This window comes from Cotesia glomerata, linkage group LG7, assembly GCF_020080835.1.
Source record: "Cotesia glomerata isolate CgM1 linkage group LG7, MPM_Cglom_v2.3, whole genome shotgun sequence".
In the NCBI taxonomy this organism is placed as follows: Eukaryota; Metazoa; Arthropoda; class Insecta; order Hymenoptera; family Braconidae; genus Cotesia; species Cotesia glomerata.
In genome coordinates this window covers 25,050,788-25,071,385 of record NC_058164.1, presented here as the reverse complement: position 1 = coordinate 25,071,385, position 20,598 = coordinate 25,050,788, and the positions used below count along the sequence as shown (strand labels likewise).

The 20,598-nt window shown below is 26.2% G+C and overlaps 3 protein-coding genes across 3 annotated transcripts in view; 2 read left to right on the top strand and 1 right to left on the bottom strand.

Annotated features, from left to right (window-relative positions):
* Positions 1 to 195: 195 nt before the first annotated feature.
* LOC123269314 (pre-mRNA-splicing factor Syf2) lies at positions 196 to 7,853 on the top strand. The gene is made up of 2 exons (XM_044734922.1): positions 196 to 384; positions 7,217 to 7,853. The coding sequence occupies exons 1-2, from the start codon at positions 304 to 306 to the stop codon at positions 7,814 to 7,816; spliced, it is 681 nt and encodes a 226-aa protein (XP_044590857.1). The 5' UTR covers positions 196 to 303; the 3' UTR covers positions 7,817 to 7,853.
* Positions 7,854 to 9,695: 1,842 nt separating this feature from the next.
* The window catches only part of LOC123268359 (TGF-beta-activated kinase 1 and MAP3K7-binding protein 2), a 57,652-nt gene continuing 46,749 nt past the window's right edge, over positions 9,696 to 20,598 (bottom strand). Inside the window, exons 9-10 of the mRNA XM_044733343.1 lie at positions 10,013 to 10,066; positions 9,696 to 9,756 (exon numbers count right to left, since the gene is read on the bottom strand). Of these exons, the coding sequence (XP_044589278.1) occupies positions 9,731 to 9,756; positions 10,013 to 10,066 (80 nt within the window). The 3' untranslated portion in view covers positions 9,696 to 9,730. The remainder of the gene's footprint in view (positions 9,757 to 10,012; positions 10,067 to 20,598) is intronic.
* On the top strand, positions 16,021 to 18,503 carry LOC123268361. Its single transcript, XM_044733349.1, has 3 exons — positions 16,021 to 16,049; positions 17,218 to 17,814; positions 18,136 to 18,503. The coding sequence occupies exons 1-3, from the start codon at positions 16,031 to 16,033 to the stop codon at positions 18,447 to 18,449; spliced, it is 930 nt and encodes a 309-aa protein (XP_044589284.1). The 5' UTR covers positions 16,021 to 16,030; the 3' UTR covers positions 18,450 to 18,503.

Below are 20,598 nucleotides of genomic sequence, written 5' to 3'. Positions count from 1 at the left end.
AGATAATTAATAATTAAAATAATTATTGTTTTTTATTAATGTTATTATTATTATTGAATAATTCAGTTATATTTATTTGAAATTTAAAGTTCGCGCTGCATGCGCGCGCTCTAATTCTAAACCAATAAGGAGTCAGGGTCTATGTTTTTGATACTATGCTACTTTCACTTTAATCATCAATATTATATTGCAGAAAACATCAAAATACACATAATTTTATATACCTGGTGCTTGATAACATTGACGTGTTTCTTTAAATAAATATCCATTTATTTAGAAATTTTAAACTAACATTTTTTAAAAATGACTGAAGAAAGTAAAAATAATACTCGCCTTTCGTTGGAAGATCGTATGAAAAAACTGGGACGTCTCCACAAAATGAGAGTAAGTAATCTAACCTTAAAATAAATTTACATTATTTCTTATATAAAAATAAATAATAGTTTAAAAAAACTAAAAACACGCTTTTTATAGAAAACCAAACTAAAAAATAGAAAATAAATTTAAATTAAGAATAGTGTTAAAAATTTCAATAAATATAAATTAATAATAGTGTAAATAAAAAAAACGTATTTTATTTTAAAAAAAGCGTGAGGTGCATGGTGTCAATAGTTATAAATATTTTATTGACAGATATGAGTAGAGTGATTATCATTTTGATAATATCTTAAAAAGCACCCCACGCTTTTTTTAAAATAAAATACATTTTTATTTACACTATTATTAATTTATATTTATTGAAATTTTTAACACTATTCTTAATTTTAATTTATTTTCTATTTTTTAGTTTGGTTTTCTATAAAAAGCGTGTTTTTAGTTTTTTTAAACTATTATTTATTTTTTAATTATTAGTTTGGTTTATTTATGAAAGGGTGATTTTTTATTTTTAAACTATTATTTGTTGATTATCAAAAATATTCAGGCGCGCAAATTACCCACGGAGAGTTACATACTGACATACTGACATACTGACATACAAGTGAAGCTAATAAAAATAATTATTTATAAATATTATAAATACGGGGAATCAGAGTTCGATTTCGGAGAGCGAGCCTGAGAAACGGCTACCAGAACCAAGGAAGGCCGCAGGCGCGCAGATTACCCACGGAGAGTTACTGACATACTGACAAACTGACATACAAGTGAAGCTAATATAAAGCGTGTAAAAATAATTAAAATTTTTAACATCTAACAATTTTAATATTTTATATTTTTAAGAAAATTTTAATGATAAATTTCAAAAAATAATTCCACGTGTTAAAAATAATGAAATTACAAAAAAGGCATTTAATTATTTTTAAAAATTTTAACAATAATATAAAGTAAAAGCCCCAATACCGGAACGATTTGACAATTATTATTTTATATTTTATCTCGTAATCAATCAAATTAAACATGTATTTCATACGTGTACTTTTATTGTAACTCTTTTTGTATACTTTTGCCATCTGGCTATACTGCCTTGGCATTGAAATTAAATAATAAATAATAAATAAATAAATAATAAATCAAAATACATTAAAGACTCTACAAACTAACTTTTATGGCACTTGTTGGCTAAAATTAAAGGAATTTACTATATCCTCTATGAGGCAATTGTGAATAACAAATATACTGCACTGGGTGTCTACTTCTTTGGCTGCCATCTAATCACCTTCGCTCTGGACTTGTCGGGCTGCTGTATCATGGTCTTCAAGCAAGGGGTCACTCCCTTCTCTTGTGAGTTTTAGAAATTTACCAACGAGTTGGCAAATTTCTTGTACTGGTTCACCTCTTAGTGTTTGCAGTAACAACCAGTCAAAATCTGCTCCTGTTTTTCTACCAATCCAATCCAAGACAAAGCTTCTCACCTCTGCCTTGACACTGTTCAGTAATGTTCTGCATCTGAAGATGCGCTCTAAGGTCTCGTCTTCACCTTGGCATAAACGACATAGCCAATCCCTGTAGCCCTTCTTTCCTGCCTTTCCTATGTTGCCGCATCTGATTCTGCACCAGGCTAGTTTCATCCAACTTGGTGATTTTCTGTCTATCCAATACGGTTCAGTTTCCATACTGGTCTTGAGAAATTTAAACCTAGGGTTGTAGGACTATATTCTTTATATATTTTTATTTATTTATTTATTTATTTATTTCTAGCATACAGGTCTATAGAGATGCATAGGCATCTGTACATAGAGCTAGACATTAGATAAATTATCCTAATTTTACAAAATATTTAAAAAATATATATAATAATTCAAAGTACATAAATTTTTAGAGAAATGTTAATATTACACAAAATCCTTTGTACATTTACAATGACAGATTCTTAATCCAATCTTTTATCCTACAGTTTAGTGTTTTTTTACTACACTTTAATATCTTGAGACTATTAGGTAAAAGGTTAAAATATTTTATTGCAACATAGTAAGCGTTCTTTACGCTAATCCTTTTATTAATTTTAGGGAGAGATATCGACTTAAATCTAGTTCTAGTATCTTTAGCATTGTATTGCTCTTTACACTCTACACGGTGAGAAATTTCCATTATTTTTTATTCTGCATGGATTTTAGATATTACAATGGTGCATATTACTAGTGAACCTTATTGACTCAGAATAAAATTTTACAATGGCCCATAGTAATTTCCGAAACAAATGAAATCAGACATAGTAAATGGTAGAAATTTAAATGTACCATAGTAAAATGAAATATGCAATAATTTAAATTTCCGAATGTACTATAGCAAAAAAAATAAGAAAACGTTTGTAAAAAATAAAAAATTTTAGAGTAAAAATGTTTTAGCAATCAAAAAATATCAAACCAAACAAGATTTTTTTGTTTGCAATAATTTTAAAAATATTTTTTTGAAATATAGTTTATTTTATTTTTTTTTTTCATTTTTAACAATGAACGTAGGATTTATTTTGGCAGTTAATTTTATTATGAATAATTATAAACACAATATATAACTTTTAAATAATTTTTTATTATTATTAGAAGTGTCGGTTGCAGGTTAACCATCAAATGTTTGTTTTCATTTTAATTTTTCACGGTAAATTATTAAATATTTTATTATTTATGAATCTTACAAATTTTCATTAACTATTCATGTGTTGATGGATTTATAAACTAATATTTATTTAAAACTTAATGTTTATTGCGATTTTCATAACACCGTTAACCACTACTGATAGCGTCTGTAGACTTATGTTGACAAAACAAAGCAGCACGAAAAAATGAAAGAGCGCGCGTCGCGACTGACGTGCATACGTTTACTATGGGACATTTGAAAATTTCATAGTCACAATTTTAAATTTAAACCGAGTACACGTGACTAAATGTGAAACTTTTTTATAAATTTTTATTGTCGACTGAGCAACAGAAATTTTACTATGGAACTATAATGAAAAGTTTTAAGCACACTAACAGTTTTTGTTCTGTCAGTTTACGAAAATTTTTTATATATGCTTATGTAACAGTTGCATGGTGAAATTTACTATGGTCCCTAGTAAATATTGATTGGTACAATATGATATTCTTAAATTTTTATGGTAATATTTTGAATTGAGTCATTAAAGTTCAGTCTTATTATGTATGCATAGTAAATTTCTACAGAAATTTCTCACCGTGTAGATAGTACCGCATTAGGGCTTTTACAATAAAAGTTTTCTTAATATCAAGCGGTATATTTAAAACACCCTGTCCTTCGAAATATTTTAACATATTGTTTTGAATGCTTATAATAGGCTTAATGGCGTTATTATAAGCACCACCCCAAGCAATTATCCCATAATTTATGACACTTTCAAAGAGTCCATAGTACACACTTTTAAGTACATTAATGTTAACAAATTTGGAAAGTTTGTAAAAGAGAAAAACAAAGTATCTTACTTTTTTGGACAATTCATTCACATGTATATTCCATTTCATTTGAGCATCAAAAAACAATCCCAGATATTTACAGTATTCTACTCTAAGAAGCTCTCTATTGTTTATCCGAACAAAAACAGTTTCACTGTAAAAAGTCGCACCAAGTCCACGTTCATAAGACTATTAGGAAAAAATTTTTTTTTCTTTTACAAAAGATACAAAATAAAAATTAAAAATCCGAGTAACCGATATGATTGTTTATGATTTTCGGAAATTAAAAATTTTTTGTAAATTTAAAAATTAAAAAAATTTTAGAACGTATTTAGTGTGCGCGGTTGCAAAATATTTTACTTTTAATGAAATTCGTAAAATCTATTTACTAGGACTTTAAAAAATTGAAATACACAATGACGCACACCAAGTACGTTCTAAAATTTTTTAATTTTTAAATTTACAAAAAATTTTTTTAATTTCCGAAAATCATAAACAATCATATCGGTTACTCGGATTTTTAATTTTTTATTTTGTATCTTTTGTAAAGAAAAAAATTTTTTTCCTAATAGTCTTATGAACGTGGACTTGGTGCGACTTTTCTTACAGTGAAACTGTTTTTGTTCGGATTTTTAGTATTTTTGTAATTATAATGAAAATTTACAATTGATAACAACTTAAATCTCGTGTTGCCTGCATTGTTTACTGCACACCATCCCCTTAAAGCTACAGTTTATGTAGATGTAATTCCAGTGCACCCTGGCGGCCATAGATGCAAGCTATGAATCACTTTTTACTGTAGTTGCGTGTCTATAGGAAGGATTACTACACATTTTTATTTTATCTAGTCTGTGGCGCTGATATTCCCCATCGAAAAAAAGTCAGGATCGAAATTTCTGGGCTTACTATAGTTTGTGCTGATAAAATTTAATAATTTTAAGTGAATTAAGTGTTATAATTGATTATAATTAATTAATATCAGTAAAATAAAGTATAAATTACTTTTATAATATATTATTTTGGAAAAAGGAGAACCATATAATTAATAGTATATTATACACCTAGGGAAGTAAAGTAAGAAATGTCTCAGATCACATGTAATTGTTGGCCGAGGCGAAGCCGAGGTCAACAAACATGTGATCTGAGGCTTTCTTATTTACTTCCCGAGGAGTGTATACTATTTTTTTGTCTGACAAAGGCGGAAAGCGGCAACTTAGAGTAGCGCAGCGGGACGAAAGTTGCCACTTTCCGCCCGGAGGGCAAAAAATAAAATTTTGCAACCTCGAAATACCGTTCTGCTTACAGTAAACACAGTCGGTAGTCTGGCGCTCCGTTTACAACGGATTTGAACGGAACTTGGCGCCAGATTCTACCGAATCTGTGGATTTTTAGTGTATAATTGACGGGAACACTATCTTTATAACTACCAAATTTTATCTTTAGAATTTTTTTAAAAGAATTAATTTTAACGTTTACCAAAAATTTTTTTATTTACTCTAAATAAATAAATTTATTTAATATCTTAAGATGAATAAGTTTAATTAAATGAAGTTTTGCCATAAATTGCAAAATAATTAGATCTTTAGTTTTATTAATATAAATACGGTTAAATTATTATCTTCTAATACTAATAGAAATTCACAATTTCTTATTTTTAATAGTCAAATTATAATTTCATAATTTTATCAATCAAGTTTGAATATTATTAATTTTATTAATTAATTCTCAATAATTATCAATAATAATTTTGAACGCAGATATTTATTTTTTGTTTCTTGTATTTGTCATAATTGTATTCCAAAGTAAAGTAAAGAAAAACGATCAATTGTTAATATCTAATATTTTTGAAATTTTATATTTTCATTAGTCATACGTGTAGATAGATAGATAGATAGAAAAATTTATTTGATCCTAGAGTTCTAAGCTCCTTCAGGACCATCAACAATACATAAATTTTATCATTTACATGTATACATTTGATACAGTGTTTTTAATACAATTTAAATATTTGATATTAAATTATTAAAAGTAAGAACATATTAATTCTTAAAATAGTAACATATTAACAGAGAAATAATAACATTAACATTTATTGTAAGAAGAAGTCATAGCAAGCCTGTTGAAATTGTTCGAAATTGTCAATTAATGTAATTTCGGCCGGTAACGAGTTCCAAACTTTTATACCATGAATTAGGAAAGAGTTTTCATAAATTGCACAATTACTTCTTGGCAGACGTAGATAATCATTCCTGACGTCACCTCTCCTTAGCACAATCGGCAGAAATTCTAAATTCGATTTAAATAATTGACAGTAATTTAACTTAATTTCTTTGTAAAATAAACAAGCTATGAAATAATCTCTCCTAACATCAAGTTTTAACCAGCCTAATTTTTTATAATACGGAGTAGTGTGCTCAAATCTCGAAATTTTAAAAATATATCTTATACATGAGTTTATTTTACGCTGCAATCTATGCTGTAATTTGCCTGAGATGTTTGTATAAGCAGCACAGCAGTAATCGAAGATGGGAAAAATCAAGGTCGTAACCAATTTTATGCGTAACTGTTCATTAAAAATTTCATTATTAATTTTAGTTGCGCTAGCGTTTTCATCGCACGAATACATACGCTTACAACTTGATTCTCCCACGATAGAGTATTATCAATTATCAAACCCAAGTATTTAACTGATTGTACATATGGAATCACATGATTACTGACAATTATATTTTGGGCACTTTTACAAAAATTACTGCTAACTCTCTGCCTACTTCCTAGTATAATAGCACTAGTTTTTGTAGCATTCAATTTCAAGCAATTTAAATTGCACCAATCAACAATTTTTCTATCTCATTATTCAACATACCAACATATTCATTAATTTGCGATGGGCAACATGAAGCATATATAATTAGATCGTCTGCATAAAATAAATATTTACATTTTAACCGTTTCGCAAGATCAGAAATATATAAAGAAAAAGAGTAAGGGTCCAAGCACACTACCCTGAGGTACGCCATTTATAATATCCTTCCAAGATGACTCATGACCATTGAAATAGACCGACTGTCTTCTTTGAGTTAAGTAAGAGTTAATCCAATCTATTGATGAATCAGAGAAGTTCATAAATTGTAATTTATGCAATAACCTTTTGTGGTTTACCGAGTCAAACGCTTTACTTAAATCAAAGAGTACAGCTATGGTTATATTAGATTCATTCATCGCTAGTCGTACATCATCACAAAATTGTGTACTTTTATTGTAACTCTTTTTGTATACTTTTGCCATCTGGCTATACTATACTGCCTTGGCATTGAAATTAAATAATAAATAAATAATAATTAATTAATAAATTTTTGTTTGAATTAATTTAGAATGAAGCCCGTCTGCTGAACCACAAAGAAGTAGTAGAAGAAGACAAGCGAAAGAACCTTCCCTCAAACTGGGAAGCGAGGAAGCGCCAAGCAGAGTGGATTCTCCAGGACGAGGAAGCTAGGCAGAAGGCCAAGGAGCAGGGTCTGGACTACGACCGGCAGAAGTTGCTGAGCATCGACGCCATTGAGGCCGAGAGGCTGGACAGGAAGAAGAAGAAGAAGAACCCGGACCTTGGCTTCGCTGATTTTGAGCAAGCTACCGTTAGACAGTACAACAGATTGGTAAAAAACATGAAGCCTAATATGGAGAATTATGAGAAAGCTAAGGAGAAACTTGGTCCTGCTTTCTATGGTGATAGAAACACTATTCTTCATGGGCTTCATGAAGATAAAAAAGAAGCTGTAGATAAGATGGTGGAAGATTTAGGCAAGCAAATTGCTAAAAGGGAGAAATATAGTCGTAGGAGAACGCATAATGACGATGCGGACATTGATTATATCAATGAGAGGAACGCTAAGTTTAATAATAAACTTGAGAGGTTCTATGGAGAACATACGAGAGAGACTAAACTTAATTTGGAACGAGGGACTGCTATTTAATTATTTAGTATTTAATTTTATTAACTTAGTTTATATTTGTAACAATTATAATAAAATTAATTTTTTAAATAAAAAAATTGTTTAAATTTAGTGAATTTTTTTTAAAGTTCAAAAAAATATGAAGGAAACAATTTGAACATTTTATTTTATTATAAATAAAATTGAAAAATAAATTTTGATTTTTTGAAATTAAAAAAATTTTTTTTTTTAAATTAACTATTAAATAAAACTTATTTTTTTATTTTAAAAATTGTTTAAATTTAGTCAATTTTTTTTTACGTTAGAAAAAATGTGAAGGAAAAAATTTAAAAATTTTATTTTATTATAAATAAAATTGAAAAATAAATTTTGATTTTTTTAAATTAAAAAAAATTTTTATTTATAATTTCAATTAAAAAATTGTTTAAATTTAGTGAACTTTTTTAAGTTAGAAAAATTTGAAAATTTAATTTTAGTGTGAATAAAATTGAAAAATAAATTTTGATTTTTTGAAATTAAAAAAATTTTTTTTTTTAAATTAACTATTAAATAAAACTTATTTTTTTATTTTAAAAATTGTTTAAATTTAGTCAATTTTTTTTTACGTTAGAAAAAATGTGAAGGAAAAAATTAAAAATTTTATTTTATTATAAATAAAATTGAAAAATAAATTTTGATTTTTTTAAATTAAAAAAAATTTTTATTTATAATTTCAATTAAAAAATTGTTTAAATTTAGTGAACTTTTTTTTAAGTTAGAAAAAATTTGAAAATTTAATTTTAGTGTGAATAAAATTGAAAAATAAATTTTCATTTTTTGAAATAAAAAAATTTTTTTTTTATAATTTAAATTCTAAAAAATTAATTACTAAATAAAATTTATTTTTTTATTTTAAAAATTGTTTAAATTTAGGGAATTTTTTTTTAAGTTCGAAAAAATTTGGAAATTTAATTTTAGTGTAAATAAAATTAAAAAATAAATTTTGATTTTTTGAAATTGAAGAATTTTTTTTTATAATTCAAATTCTAAAAAATTAATTACTAAATAAAATTTATTTTTTTATTTTAAAAATTTTTTAAATTTAGTAAATTTTTTTTTAAGTTAGAAAAAATGTGAAGGAAAGAATTAAAAAATTTTATTTTATTATAAAAATAAAACTGAAAAATAAATTTTGGTTTTTTAAAATTAAAAAAATTTTTTTTTTATAATTTTAATTAAAAAATTTTTATTTAAAAAATTGTTTAAATTTAGTGAACTTTTTTTTAATTTAGAAAAAATTTGAGATTTAATTTTAGTGTAAATAAAATTGAAAAATAAATTTTGATTTTTTGAAATTTAAAGAATTTTTTTTTTTATAATTTTAATTTTAAAAAATTAATCACTATAATATTTTTTAATTTTATTTATTTATCAATTTTACTTAAATTTAATTTTTCAAAATTTGTATCTACATAAAATTGATTACAAGACATAAAAATTAAAAAAATAGTTTTTAAGTAAAATTATTAAAAAAAAATTTTTTTTCTAAATTATTTAAAAAAAATTTTTTTTCTAAATTTAAAAAAAAATTTTTTTAATTTTTGGAGGTCAAAAATTTTGATATTTATTATTATTATTATTATTATTATTATTATTATTATTATATAAGTAAAATTATTGTAAAAAATTAATTATCTTTAATTGAGCAAAAAAAAATTATTTAAACATTTTTTGACATAATAAATAAAATATTATTTAAGGAATTAAATAAAATATATGAGTTTATTTTAAATAAAACTAATTTATTGATATATTTTTACAGTAAAATAATAAAACAAAAATTTAGAATAAATTAAAAAAAGAAATATAATTAATTATAAATCAATCGTTTAAACTATAATTTTATGTATGAAATATTTACAGTTAGTTTTTTTTTTTTTTTTAGAAAATAAATTTTTATACGACCCAGCTGTGAACAGTTCCTGAAATAAATTTATAAATCAAAATTTACTACCAATAAATTTTGATTTTGAGTTTTTTAATTATTTTGGAAAAATTATTCTTGACAATAAAATTAATCAACTTTTTATTCAATTGAATTAATTTTTTTTAACATAATAAAATAGAAATTAATTAAAAAAAAAAATATTTTTAATAAGGGTTGCTTAATAAAAAAATAAATAAATAAGAAAATTTCAAGAATAATTTTTTTTTAAATAAAGAAGAATTAAAACTTACTTCTAGGAGAAAAATTATGATGATGCGTGACTCTTATATGAATATCTTGAGTTTCTGTTAAAATAAATTTATAAAAAAATATTTACATTGATAAAAATAAAAACAAAAATGTATTTACAGCTAAATTAGAAAAAACATTAATTTATTAGCTTCACAAAAAATAAAACAAAACTTTTTACAATAAAACTTTAAAAGCAAACTTAAAAATACATGATTAAAATTTTAACTAATTTATATTTACATTAATTAATTAAAAATAAAAAAAAATTTATCACTCTTAAATATTTACAGTGGACGTGAAAAAAAATATTAATATAATAATTACGTACGTGCAGTTATTGTAAGCCTCTCGGGCGGTTAAAGTTAGAATAAGAAGTTATACCTAGTCAGAATTTTTAAAAAAATTTATTTTTTTCAAAAATAAATTAAGGTAAAAAAATGTCTTTAACTAAAAAATAGAAGTCATTAAAAATTTTAAACAAAATTAATTATTTATTGAAATTAATTAATAATGAATTTTATTAAATTGCACTGTACTTTCTTAAATATTGACATTTTTAAAGATATAAGCTCATCCCGATGTTACACTCATCAAGACCTTTCATTTGAGTACCCACATGCATTTTTGATATATTTTTCATATATACATATATAAATATATAAAATATATGAAAAATTGATGTGGGTACTCAAATGAAAGGTCTCGATGAGTGTAATGTCGGGGTGAGCTTATATCTTTAAAAATGTCAATAATTAAGAAATGACCTTGTATCTTGTGAACTATTGACATTTTTAAAGATATAAGCTCACGCTGACATTACACTTATCAAGACCTTTCATTTGAGTACCCACATCAATTTTTCATATATATATATATTATATATATGTATATATGAAAATATATCAAATGCATGTGGATACTCAAATGAAAGTGATGAGTGTAACATAGATGAGCTCATATCTTTAAAAATGTCAATAGTTAAGAAAGTACAATGCAATTTAACAAATATTTTGTGAACTATCGATATTTTTAAAGATATAAGCTCATCCTGACATTACACTCATCGAGACCTTTCATTTGAGTACCCACATCAATTTTCATATATTTATATATATTATATATATATTAGACTGGGCCAAAAAAACTGACTATTTTTTTTTTCTATCGATACTGTGAAAATATCATTCATGATGATAAAAAAAAATTATTGTGCAAGTTTGAGTCCTTAATAATAATATTAAGGGGTGTATCGTTACGACTATTGATTTTTCAACAGTAATCGCATTTTTTACTCAAAATTCGTTAATTATCAATCTGAAAAATTTTAGCGATATGTATTCTTATAGGAAATTAAATTTCCTAAAAAGTTATCTTTGTAAATTACTGTAAAACAAGCCGTTTCCTTGTAATCATGCCTTAAAACAAAGATTTATTTTTTCAATTTTGCGTTTCAATTTTGGATTTTTGTAGCTACCAGAAATATCAATATTTTTACAATTTAAAAATACTTATTTTCAAAGGAAATTTAATGCTCTACAAAAAAGGTCTCTTAACATTTTTGATTTAATTCACTCCTTTCAAAGTTATTCGACGTTGAAGTTAAATTCAAAAATAATTTATCGTTTTTTTCGCGTTACACATGATTTTTTCCTTTTGATTGAAAAAATTTATGACTTTAATATTGAGAATAATTTTTTTTTGTTGGAAGACTAAATTTTTTATAAAATCATAATTTACCAATGTATTATTTTGCTTTTTAACGATTAATTATCGACATAAATTCATTTTACTGTATTTAACTAACTCCAATAGTAAAATAAATTCGGTCCCTTTATTATAAATTATTTATTTGCCTAGTGACATACTTTTACTTACAGAAAAAATTGAATAATAAGTCAAAACAAATTAAATCAATAAAAGAGATAAAAAATCATTTTATTTTCACTTATAATTTATATTTTACAAAAAAAATTCTTTAATTGTTATCAAATCATGGCAAATGATCAGTTGAAAAAATAATTATTCAATCAAATTACTTTTATTACAATTTGGGTATTTTTCCGGTGTTCACTAACGGCTAACAACAAATACTGAAGTTGTTCTTCGTTTTTAGTGAGACACTTATTGTAATCTTCAATTAATGATACACCACGTTCTGCAACATCATTGACGACAGCTAATTTTCCAAAAAATTCCTTACACTCTTGAAAACTATCATTATTGGACCAATTGCTTATGTCTTCATCGATAAAATCATACGGCAAATCAAATTCTTTGAATATGGTGAGCGATTCTACAGAAATGAAGTCACTGATATCTTTTTCTAGCAATTCATCTGAATCGCTTGCTACTTCATATTTTCTGGTTTTAGTATTTGATGATTTATTATTTATTAGATTTTCAATCATTTTTTCTTCACAGTCAGGTCAATAGAATCATCAAATAGAGACATTATGGCTAATTGATCACTCAAATACCATAAATGTCTCACCATTTTCTTGAGAGCAGCTTGCGATACAGTCGAGTTTATTTTGTTATATAATATCAATTGTTGCATCAAAGTCAAATCATTATTTGGAGCCAAAATTGCCGAGGATGAAGTAAACCAAGCTTTTATATAAGTTGTAACTATGAAAATACAAATATGACGAAGATTATTTAACTCTTTAGGTGTAATCTTAAACTCTGTTCGAAAAATAAATATTTTCAAACAATAAATCGCCTTCGACATCCAACGAGCATGACTCATTGCTCCCGGACATTTAAAAGTGTAATTATCCTTTGGCGTAGCTCCCAAGAAAATAGATGATAACTCCAAAAATTCTCGATAGTCATTTCTTGGAAGAAATTTCTGCAAAAAAATATGATCATTTCTGTTATTATTGAAAGGTAATATCTTTACATGAGAACTGGAGATTTTAAATTGTGTACACAAAACGTGGTCAACTTGAATTAAGAAAATTATTAAAAAGAACACTATCTTGCCTAAAATGAAAATTTTCTTTGACCAAAAGTTTTTCTGTGTACTTTTACAACTCAAATAACAACTCAAAATATACCTGCGAATAATTATCGATAAAACTTAATAGTTCATCTTTTTTGTTTAATAGTATATTAGCCACTATCTTATCGTTGATGCCAGCGTTATATTTGGATGTGTTGATTTTATTCCAACCGATTTTAAATCGATTAAAAAATGGAACGTTCGGACCTGATTGTACTGGCCAGTAAGCTTCAAAAACGCCTTTTATGACAAGTTCAATTACATGATGACGACAGGGTAACCATATAAGCTTTCGTTTCAGAATTTTCTCAAGCTCTACGCCAGCGCCATGATGAATTCCTATAGATTAGAAAGATAAAGATAAAGATTTGATTAGAAACATGAATGGCAAATCAAGTGATTTTTTATTTTGAACTATATTACTTCCATAAATTCTGAAAATATAACAATCAGTGGAGTTAATTTTTGTAATAAAGTTTATTTTTAAATATTATCATCTGACCACAGAAAACTTTATTTTTGGCAAAAAAAAATCAACTTGTCGGTTTTTAGAGGTTTTTAATTGGAATATTGAAAAAATAATTGTGAAAAGATCTTAAGTATAATTTTTCTCTACTTTTTCAAATCTGAGCTTTTTTCAAGTAAATAAGACTAATAATTAAAATTTACCCGTATTGGTTGCTGCAGTATCAAAGCATATCGCTTTTATGTAATTACTGACACCCCATTGCTCCATAGTTGAGTATACAGCTAAAGCTTGCTCAATCCCAGATCCTGAATTAATTTTTGGAATACCCAATAGCTGTTCACTGCCAGACGATGTTAAAAGCACCGGAAGCCTATCTACTGTTTCTGTCCCAACAATATCACTTAGCAGTTTACCATCCCAATGGACCACATAATTGTCATTGAATTTTAAGTCTTCTTTTAAGCCTTTAGCAATTTCTTTCCGATGAATTATACGCTGTCATTGAATAGTTTTATAACTCAAATTTACATTCCGAGTATCGAATCCCACACTTTTTAAAGTAGCTGCCAAAACATATGTGGCGCTTCGGCTTAGACTGGGCCAAAAAAACTGACTATTTTTTTTTTCTATCGATACTGTGAAAATATCATTCATGATGATAAAAAAAAATTATTGTGCAAGTTTGAGTCCTTAATAATAATATTAAGGGGTGTATCGTTACGACTATTGATTTTTCAACAGTAATCGCATTTTTTACTCAAAATTCGTTAATTATCAATCTGAAAAATTTTAGCGATATGTATTCTTATAGGAAATTAAATTTCCTAAAAAAAAGTTATCTTTGTAAATTACTGTAAAACAAGCCGTTTCCTTGTAATCATGCCTTAAACAAAGATTTATTTTTTCAATTTTGCGTTTCAATTTTGGATTTTTGTAGCTACCAGAAATATCAATATTTTTACAATTTAAAATACTTATTTTCAAAGGAAATTTAATGCTCTACAAAAAAGGTCTCTTAACATTTTTGATTAAATTCACTCCTTTCAAAGTTATTCGACGTTGAAGTTAAATTCAAAAATAATTTATCGTTTTTTTCGCGTTACACATGATTTTTCCTTTTGATTGAAAAATTTATGACTTTAATATTGAGAATAATTTTTTTTGTTGGAAGACTAAATTTTTTTATAAAATCATAATTTACCAATGTATTATTTTGCTTTTTAACGATTAATTATCGACATAAATTCATTTTTACTGTATTTAACTAACTCCAATAGTAAAATAAATTCGGTCCCTTTATTATAAATTATTTATTTGTATAGGGATATATTTTTTCTATAAACTTACACTTTTAAACTTCCGTTTTTAGCCCTCTTGTTGTTTTGTCCTTTTAATGTCAACGAGAATTTAATTTTACTCTCCCTCCACGATTACATTTGTAAGTGTTTATTAGCGAAGTCGACCACCTGAAAATGACCTTGAAAGTTTCACGTTACAGCGCTGCGAGTTATCGTGAGCTTTTCCGTAATCTGTTACCGAAGCTGAAAACATAGCCTTCCTTTCTCCCACCACCTTGCTTCTATTATTGCGCTTTTCAAAAAAGGGAATACTATCCGTGTATAATAACTTTTATTTCCTTTGATCGGAAAATGACCTTGATTGTTATACGCTACAGCGCTGCCTTTCTTCACGCCAAAGCGCTGCGAGGTATCGTGAGCTTTTCCGTAATCTATTATTATTGAAGCTGAAAATATAGCCTTTCTTCACTCCCACCCCTGCTTTTTATCATTGCATTGTTCAAAAAAATGAATACTCTTTGTGCATAATTACTTTGATTCTATTCTTCATTGTGCAAAGTAACTTAAACGTTGTCAACGCAAATTTGAGTTTTCATTAAGTATTTATTTATTGTTTGGTATATAATTTTCTTCTTTATTTCTTTAGATTGTTTAATTGTAATTGATAGTTTGAATTTATTTATGGTATCTAATTGTTTCAGTATTACAAATTAAGCGTTTAGTTAATTCTGTGTTTGTGAATTGTTTCATTACGTTACTTTGTAACGTTTAAGTTCGATTTGATAAAAAACTCGCCACTATGTCATTGGAGAAAACTTATTTAATCGTTGTTTCTATTGAGAAAATTAAGAACCGTAAGCTTCCGTCTGTCAAAGAAGTTTTATCATTATTTTTATCAACATAAAGTTCTCAAATTAAAAATTTATGATAGTGCTTCAAAACTGCTAGTGTCGTTCAAGACTGCTGGAATAATTTGCAGATTTCAACTTCTGGTTTTTGCAACATTGTAAAGAAAATAATTAGTATTTTCAAAAAGTGGAAATATTTACTGTGCAATCGCAAAAAATCACGTGCTCAAAAACAAAGAGAAAATAGCTTTGAAAAAACTCGAACAATTATTTGACATCGCTGGGAAGAATAGTTTAAAAGGTTTCGATAGAAATAATAATATTGATTTTCAACTTCCAATGTCTTCAAATCTGCAAGAAAATAATAATAATATCTCAGACGAAAACACGAAGAAATAATGGAAATAGAGGCGATAGGTACGTATTCATTAATAATAGTTTAATAAAGTCAAAATAACTATTTTGTACCGTGCTAATAATAAGTTACTATGTTCTAATGAATAAATACTTATCTAAATTATTATATTCAATAAATTTTTAAGTTTTACACAAAGTAAGAAAAAATTCTTCAATAAAGAATCAATTTTCTCAACTGATGAAAATATATCTAAGAAAACTAAAATAATTTGATTCAAATCGAATTGTTTTAGGCCAATGAAATTATTTTCACGCTCGAAAATTTCAGATTTTCCTAAAATTTATATGGCTGATGATATAATCTTTTTTTCTGTACAATTAACTTAAATTATGTTAAGATTGACAATTTTTATAACTTATTTTTTGCATATTTTCTACACAAAAATAATATTTTAGTAGTTAATTGCCTTGCAAACTTACACAATTGTGTAATTTTATCATACTCTTACAAAAATTAAGGAAGTAAGAAAGAAATCCAAGTATTCGGAGGATTTCCAACAGGCTGTAACTTGTGAAAAAATTATCGTACAGTAAATAAAAAAGGAAATTGCAGCAAATTTTGATTAGGCAATTGATTTTTTAAAAAACTACGAAAAGCCCTTTTTGTTGCTTTTTAAATTCATGTAATGATTAAAAAAAAATTTTTTTTCAAAAAATCAATGGCTAATTCTTGTAGAAAATTCATCCAAGTTTTCAAAACCCATCTTGAATTTTCTTTACGATCATTGGTTGCTGAGGTATTGATAATCAAAGACAGAATGGTCTTTTTTCATTAAAACGCCGATATCTCAGCGAGAAATGCTCAAATCGAGGTTTTCAAACTAACAAATCGAAGCTCAATGAGCAAGATATCCAGTCCATATAGAGATTAAATCAAAAAAATTTTTTCCAAATCCATAAGCTAAGAATAAAAACCAAAAAAAATTTCAAAAATTTTTATCTCGGTAGATTTCTTAAGATTAGGAATAAAAAAATTTTTGGAACTCAGATCCAAAAATAAAATACTGAGAGCTGCAATTTGCTTTTTTTTTATTTGTTGTACGATAGTTTTTTTATGAGTTACAGACTGTTGAAAAGACCCCAATATTTTGATTTTTTTCTTGCTCTCTTATTTTTGTAAGAAGTGTATTTTCTATTTAACAATGTCAAAATAATTTATATTTTTCAGAAGACACCTCTCGTGATTATAACAGTAATGATGATTGTGATGCTACAACATCTAGTCAGGAGTTGCAATCAAAGTCAGATTCATTTATGAGTCAAAATTCAAATGTGTCTAACTTTGAAACAGATTTTTTAACAGCAAAACGGACACCAAAAATTAATATTATGACGCCAGAATTAGCTGCTGCACTGGATCGTGGTAATGTAAGTAGCCGAAGCGCCACATATGTTTTGGCAGCTACTTTAAAAAGTGTGGGATTCGATACTCGGAATGTAAATTTGAGTTATAAAACTATTCAACGACAGCGTATAATTCATCGGAAAGAAATTGCTAAAGGCTTAAAAGAAGACTTAAAATTCAATGACAATTATGTGGTCCATTGGGATGGTAAACTGCTAAGTGATATTGTTGGGACAGAAACAGTAGATAGGCTTCCGGTGCTTTTAACATCGTCTGGCAGTGAACAGCTATTGGGTATTCCAAAAATTAATTCAGGATCTGGGATTGAGCAAGCTTTAGCTGTATACTCAACTATGGAGCAATGGGGTGTCAGTAATTACATAAAAGCGATATGCTTTGATACTGCAGCAACCAATACGGGTAAATTTTAATTATTAGTCTTATTTACTTGAAAAAAGCTCAGATTTGAAAAAGTAGAGAAAAATTATACTTAAGATCTTTTCACAATTATTTTTTCAATATTCCAATTAAAAAATCTCTAAAACCGACAAGTTGATTTTTTTGCCAAAAATAAAGTTTTCTGTGGTCAAACGATAATATTGAAATATAAACATCACTTCAAAAATTAACTACACTGCTAGTTATATTTTCAGAAATTATAGAAGTAATATAGTTCAAAATAAAAATCACTTGATTTGCCATTCATGTTTCTAATCAAATCTTTATCTTTCTAATCTATAGGAATTCATCATGGCGCTGGCGTAGAGCTTGAGAAAATTCTGAAACGAAAGCTTATATGGTTACCCTGTCGTCATCATGTAATTGAACTTGTCATAAAAGGCGTTTTTGAAGCTTACTGGCCAGTACAATCAGGTCCGAACGTTCCATTTTTTAATCGATTTAAAATCGGTTGGAATAAAATCAACACATCCAAATATAACGCTGGCATCAACGATAAGATAGTGGCTAATATACTATTAAACAAAAAAGATGAACTATTAAGTTTTATCGATAATTATTCGCAGGTATATTTTGAGTTGTTATTTGAGTTGTAAAAGTACACAGAAAAAACTTTTTGGTCAAAGAAAATTTTCATTTTAGGCAAGATAGTGTTCTTTTTAATAATTTTCTTAATTCAAGTTGACCACGTTTTGTGTACACAATTTAAAATCTCCAGTTCTCATGTAAAGATATTACCTTTCAATAATAACAGAAATGATCATATTTTTTTGCAGAAATTTCTTCCAAGAAATGACTATCGAGAATTTTTGGAGTTATCATCTATTTTCTTGGGAGCTACGCCAAAGGATAATTACACTTTTAAATGTCCGGGAGCAATGAGTCATGCTCGTTGGATGTCGAAGGCGATTTATTGTTTGAAAATATTTATTTTTCGAACAGAGTTTAAGATTACACCTAAAGAGTTAAATAATCTTCGTCATATTTGTATTTTCATAGTTACAACTTATATAAAAGCTTGGTTTACTTCATCCTCGGCAATTTTGGCTCCAAATAATGATTTGACTTTTGATGCAACAATTGATATTATATAACAAAATAAACTCGACTGTATCGCAAGCTGCTCTCAAGAAAATGGTGAGACATTTATGGTATTTGAGTGATCAATTAGCCATAATGTCTCTATTTGATGATTCTATTGACCTGACTGTGAAGAAACAAATGATTGAAAATCTAATAAATAATAAATCATCAAATACTAAAACCAGAAAATATGAAGTAGCAAGCGATTCAGATGAATTGCTAGAAAAAGATATCAGTGACTTCATTTCTGTAGAATCGCTCACCATATTCAAAGAATTTGATTTGCCGTATGATTTTATCGATGAAGACATAAGCAATTGGTCCAATAATGATAGTTTTCAAGAGTGTAAGGAATTTTTTGGAAAATTAGCTGTCGTCAATGATGTTGCAGAACGTGGTGTATCATTAATTGAAGATTACAATAAGTGTCTCACTAAAAACGAAGAACAACTTCAGTATTTGTTGTTAGCCGTTAGTGAACACCGGAAAAAATACCCAAATTGTAATAAAAGTAATTTGATTGAATAATTATTTTTTCAACTGATCATTTGCCATGATTTGATAACAATTAAAGAATTTTTTTTGTAAAATATAAATTATAAGTGAAAATAAAATGATTTTTTATCTCTTTTATTGATTTAATTTGTTTTGACTTATTATTCAATTTTTTTTCTGTAAGTAAAAGTATGTCACTAGGCAAATAAATAATTTATAATAAAGGGACCGAATTTATTTTACTATTGGAGTTAGTTAAATACAGTAAAAATGAATTTATGTCGATAATTAATCGTTAAAAAGCAAAATAATACATTGGTAAATTATGATTTTAATAAAAAAATTTAGTCTTCCAACAAAAAAAAATTATTCTCAATATTAAAGTCATAAATTTTTCAATCAAAAGGAAAAATCATGTGTAACGCGAAAAACGATAAATTATTTTTGAATTTAACTTCAACGTCGAATAACTTTGAAAGGAGTGAATTTAATCAAAAATGTTAAGAGACCTTTTTGTAGAGCATTAAATTTCCTTTTGAAAATAAGTATTTTAAATTGTAAAAATATTGATATTTCTGGTAGCTACAAAAATCCAAAATTGAAACGCAAAATTGAAAAAATAAATCTTTGTTTAAGGCATGATTACAAGGAAACGGCTTGTTTTACAGTAATTTACAAAGATAACTTTTTTTTAGGAAATTTAATTTCCTATAAGAATACATATCGCTAAAATTTTTCAGATTGATAATTAACGAATTTTGAGTAAAAAATGCGATTACTGTTGAAAAATCAATAGTCGTAACGATACACCCCTTAATATTATTATTAAGGACTCAAACTTGCACAATAATTTTTTTTTATCATCATGAATGATATTTTCACAATATCGATAGAAAAAAAAATAGTCAGTTTTTTTGGCCCAGTCTAAATACATATATATAAATATATAAAATATATGAAAAATTGATGTGGGTACTCAAATGAAAGGTCTTGATGAGTGTAATGTCGGGGTGAGCTTATATCTTTAAAAATGTCAATAGTTCACAAGATACAAGGTCATTTCTTAATTTTGTATCTAGAGATAGAGAATTTCCAAATGCAGCCTAAATTTTTCTCATTTTCTTAATAATATAGATTATTTAAAATTTGAAATAAATTAATTTTTTA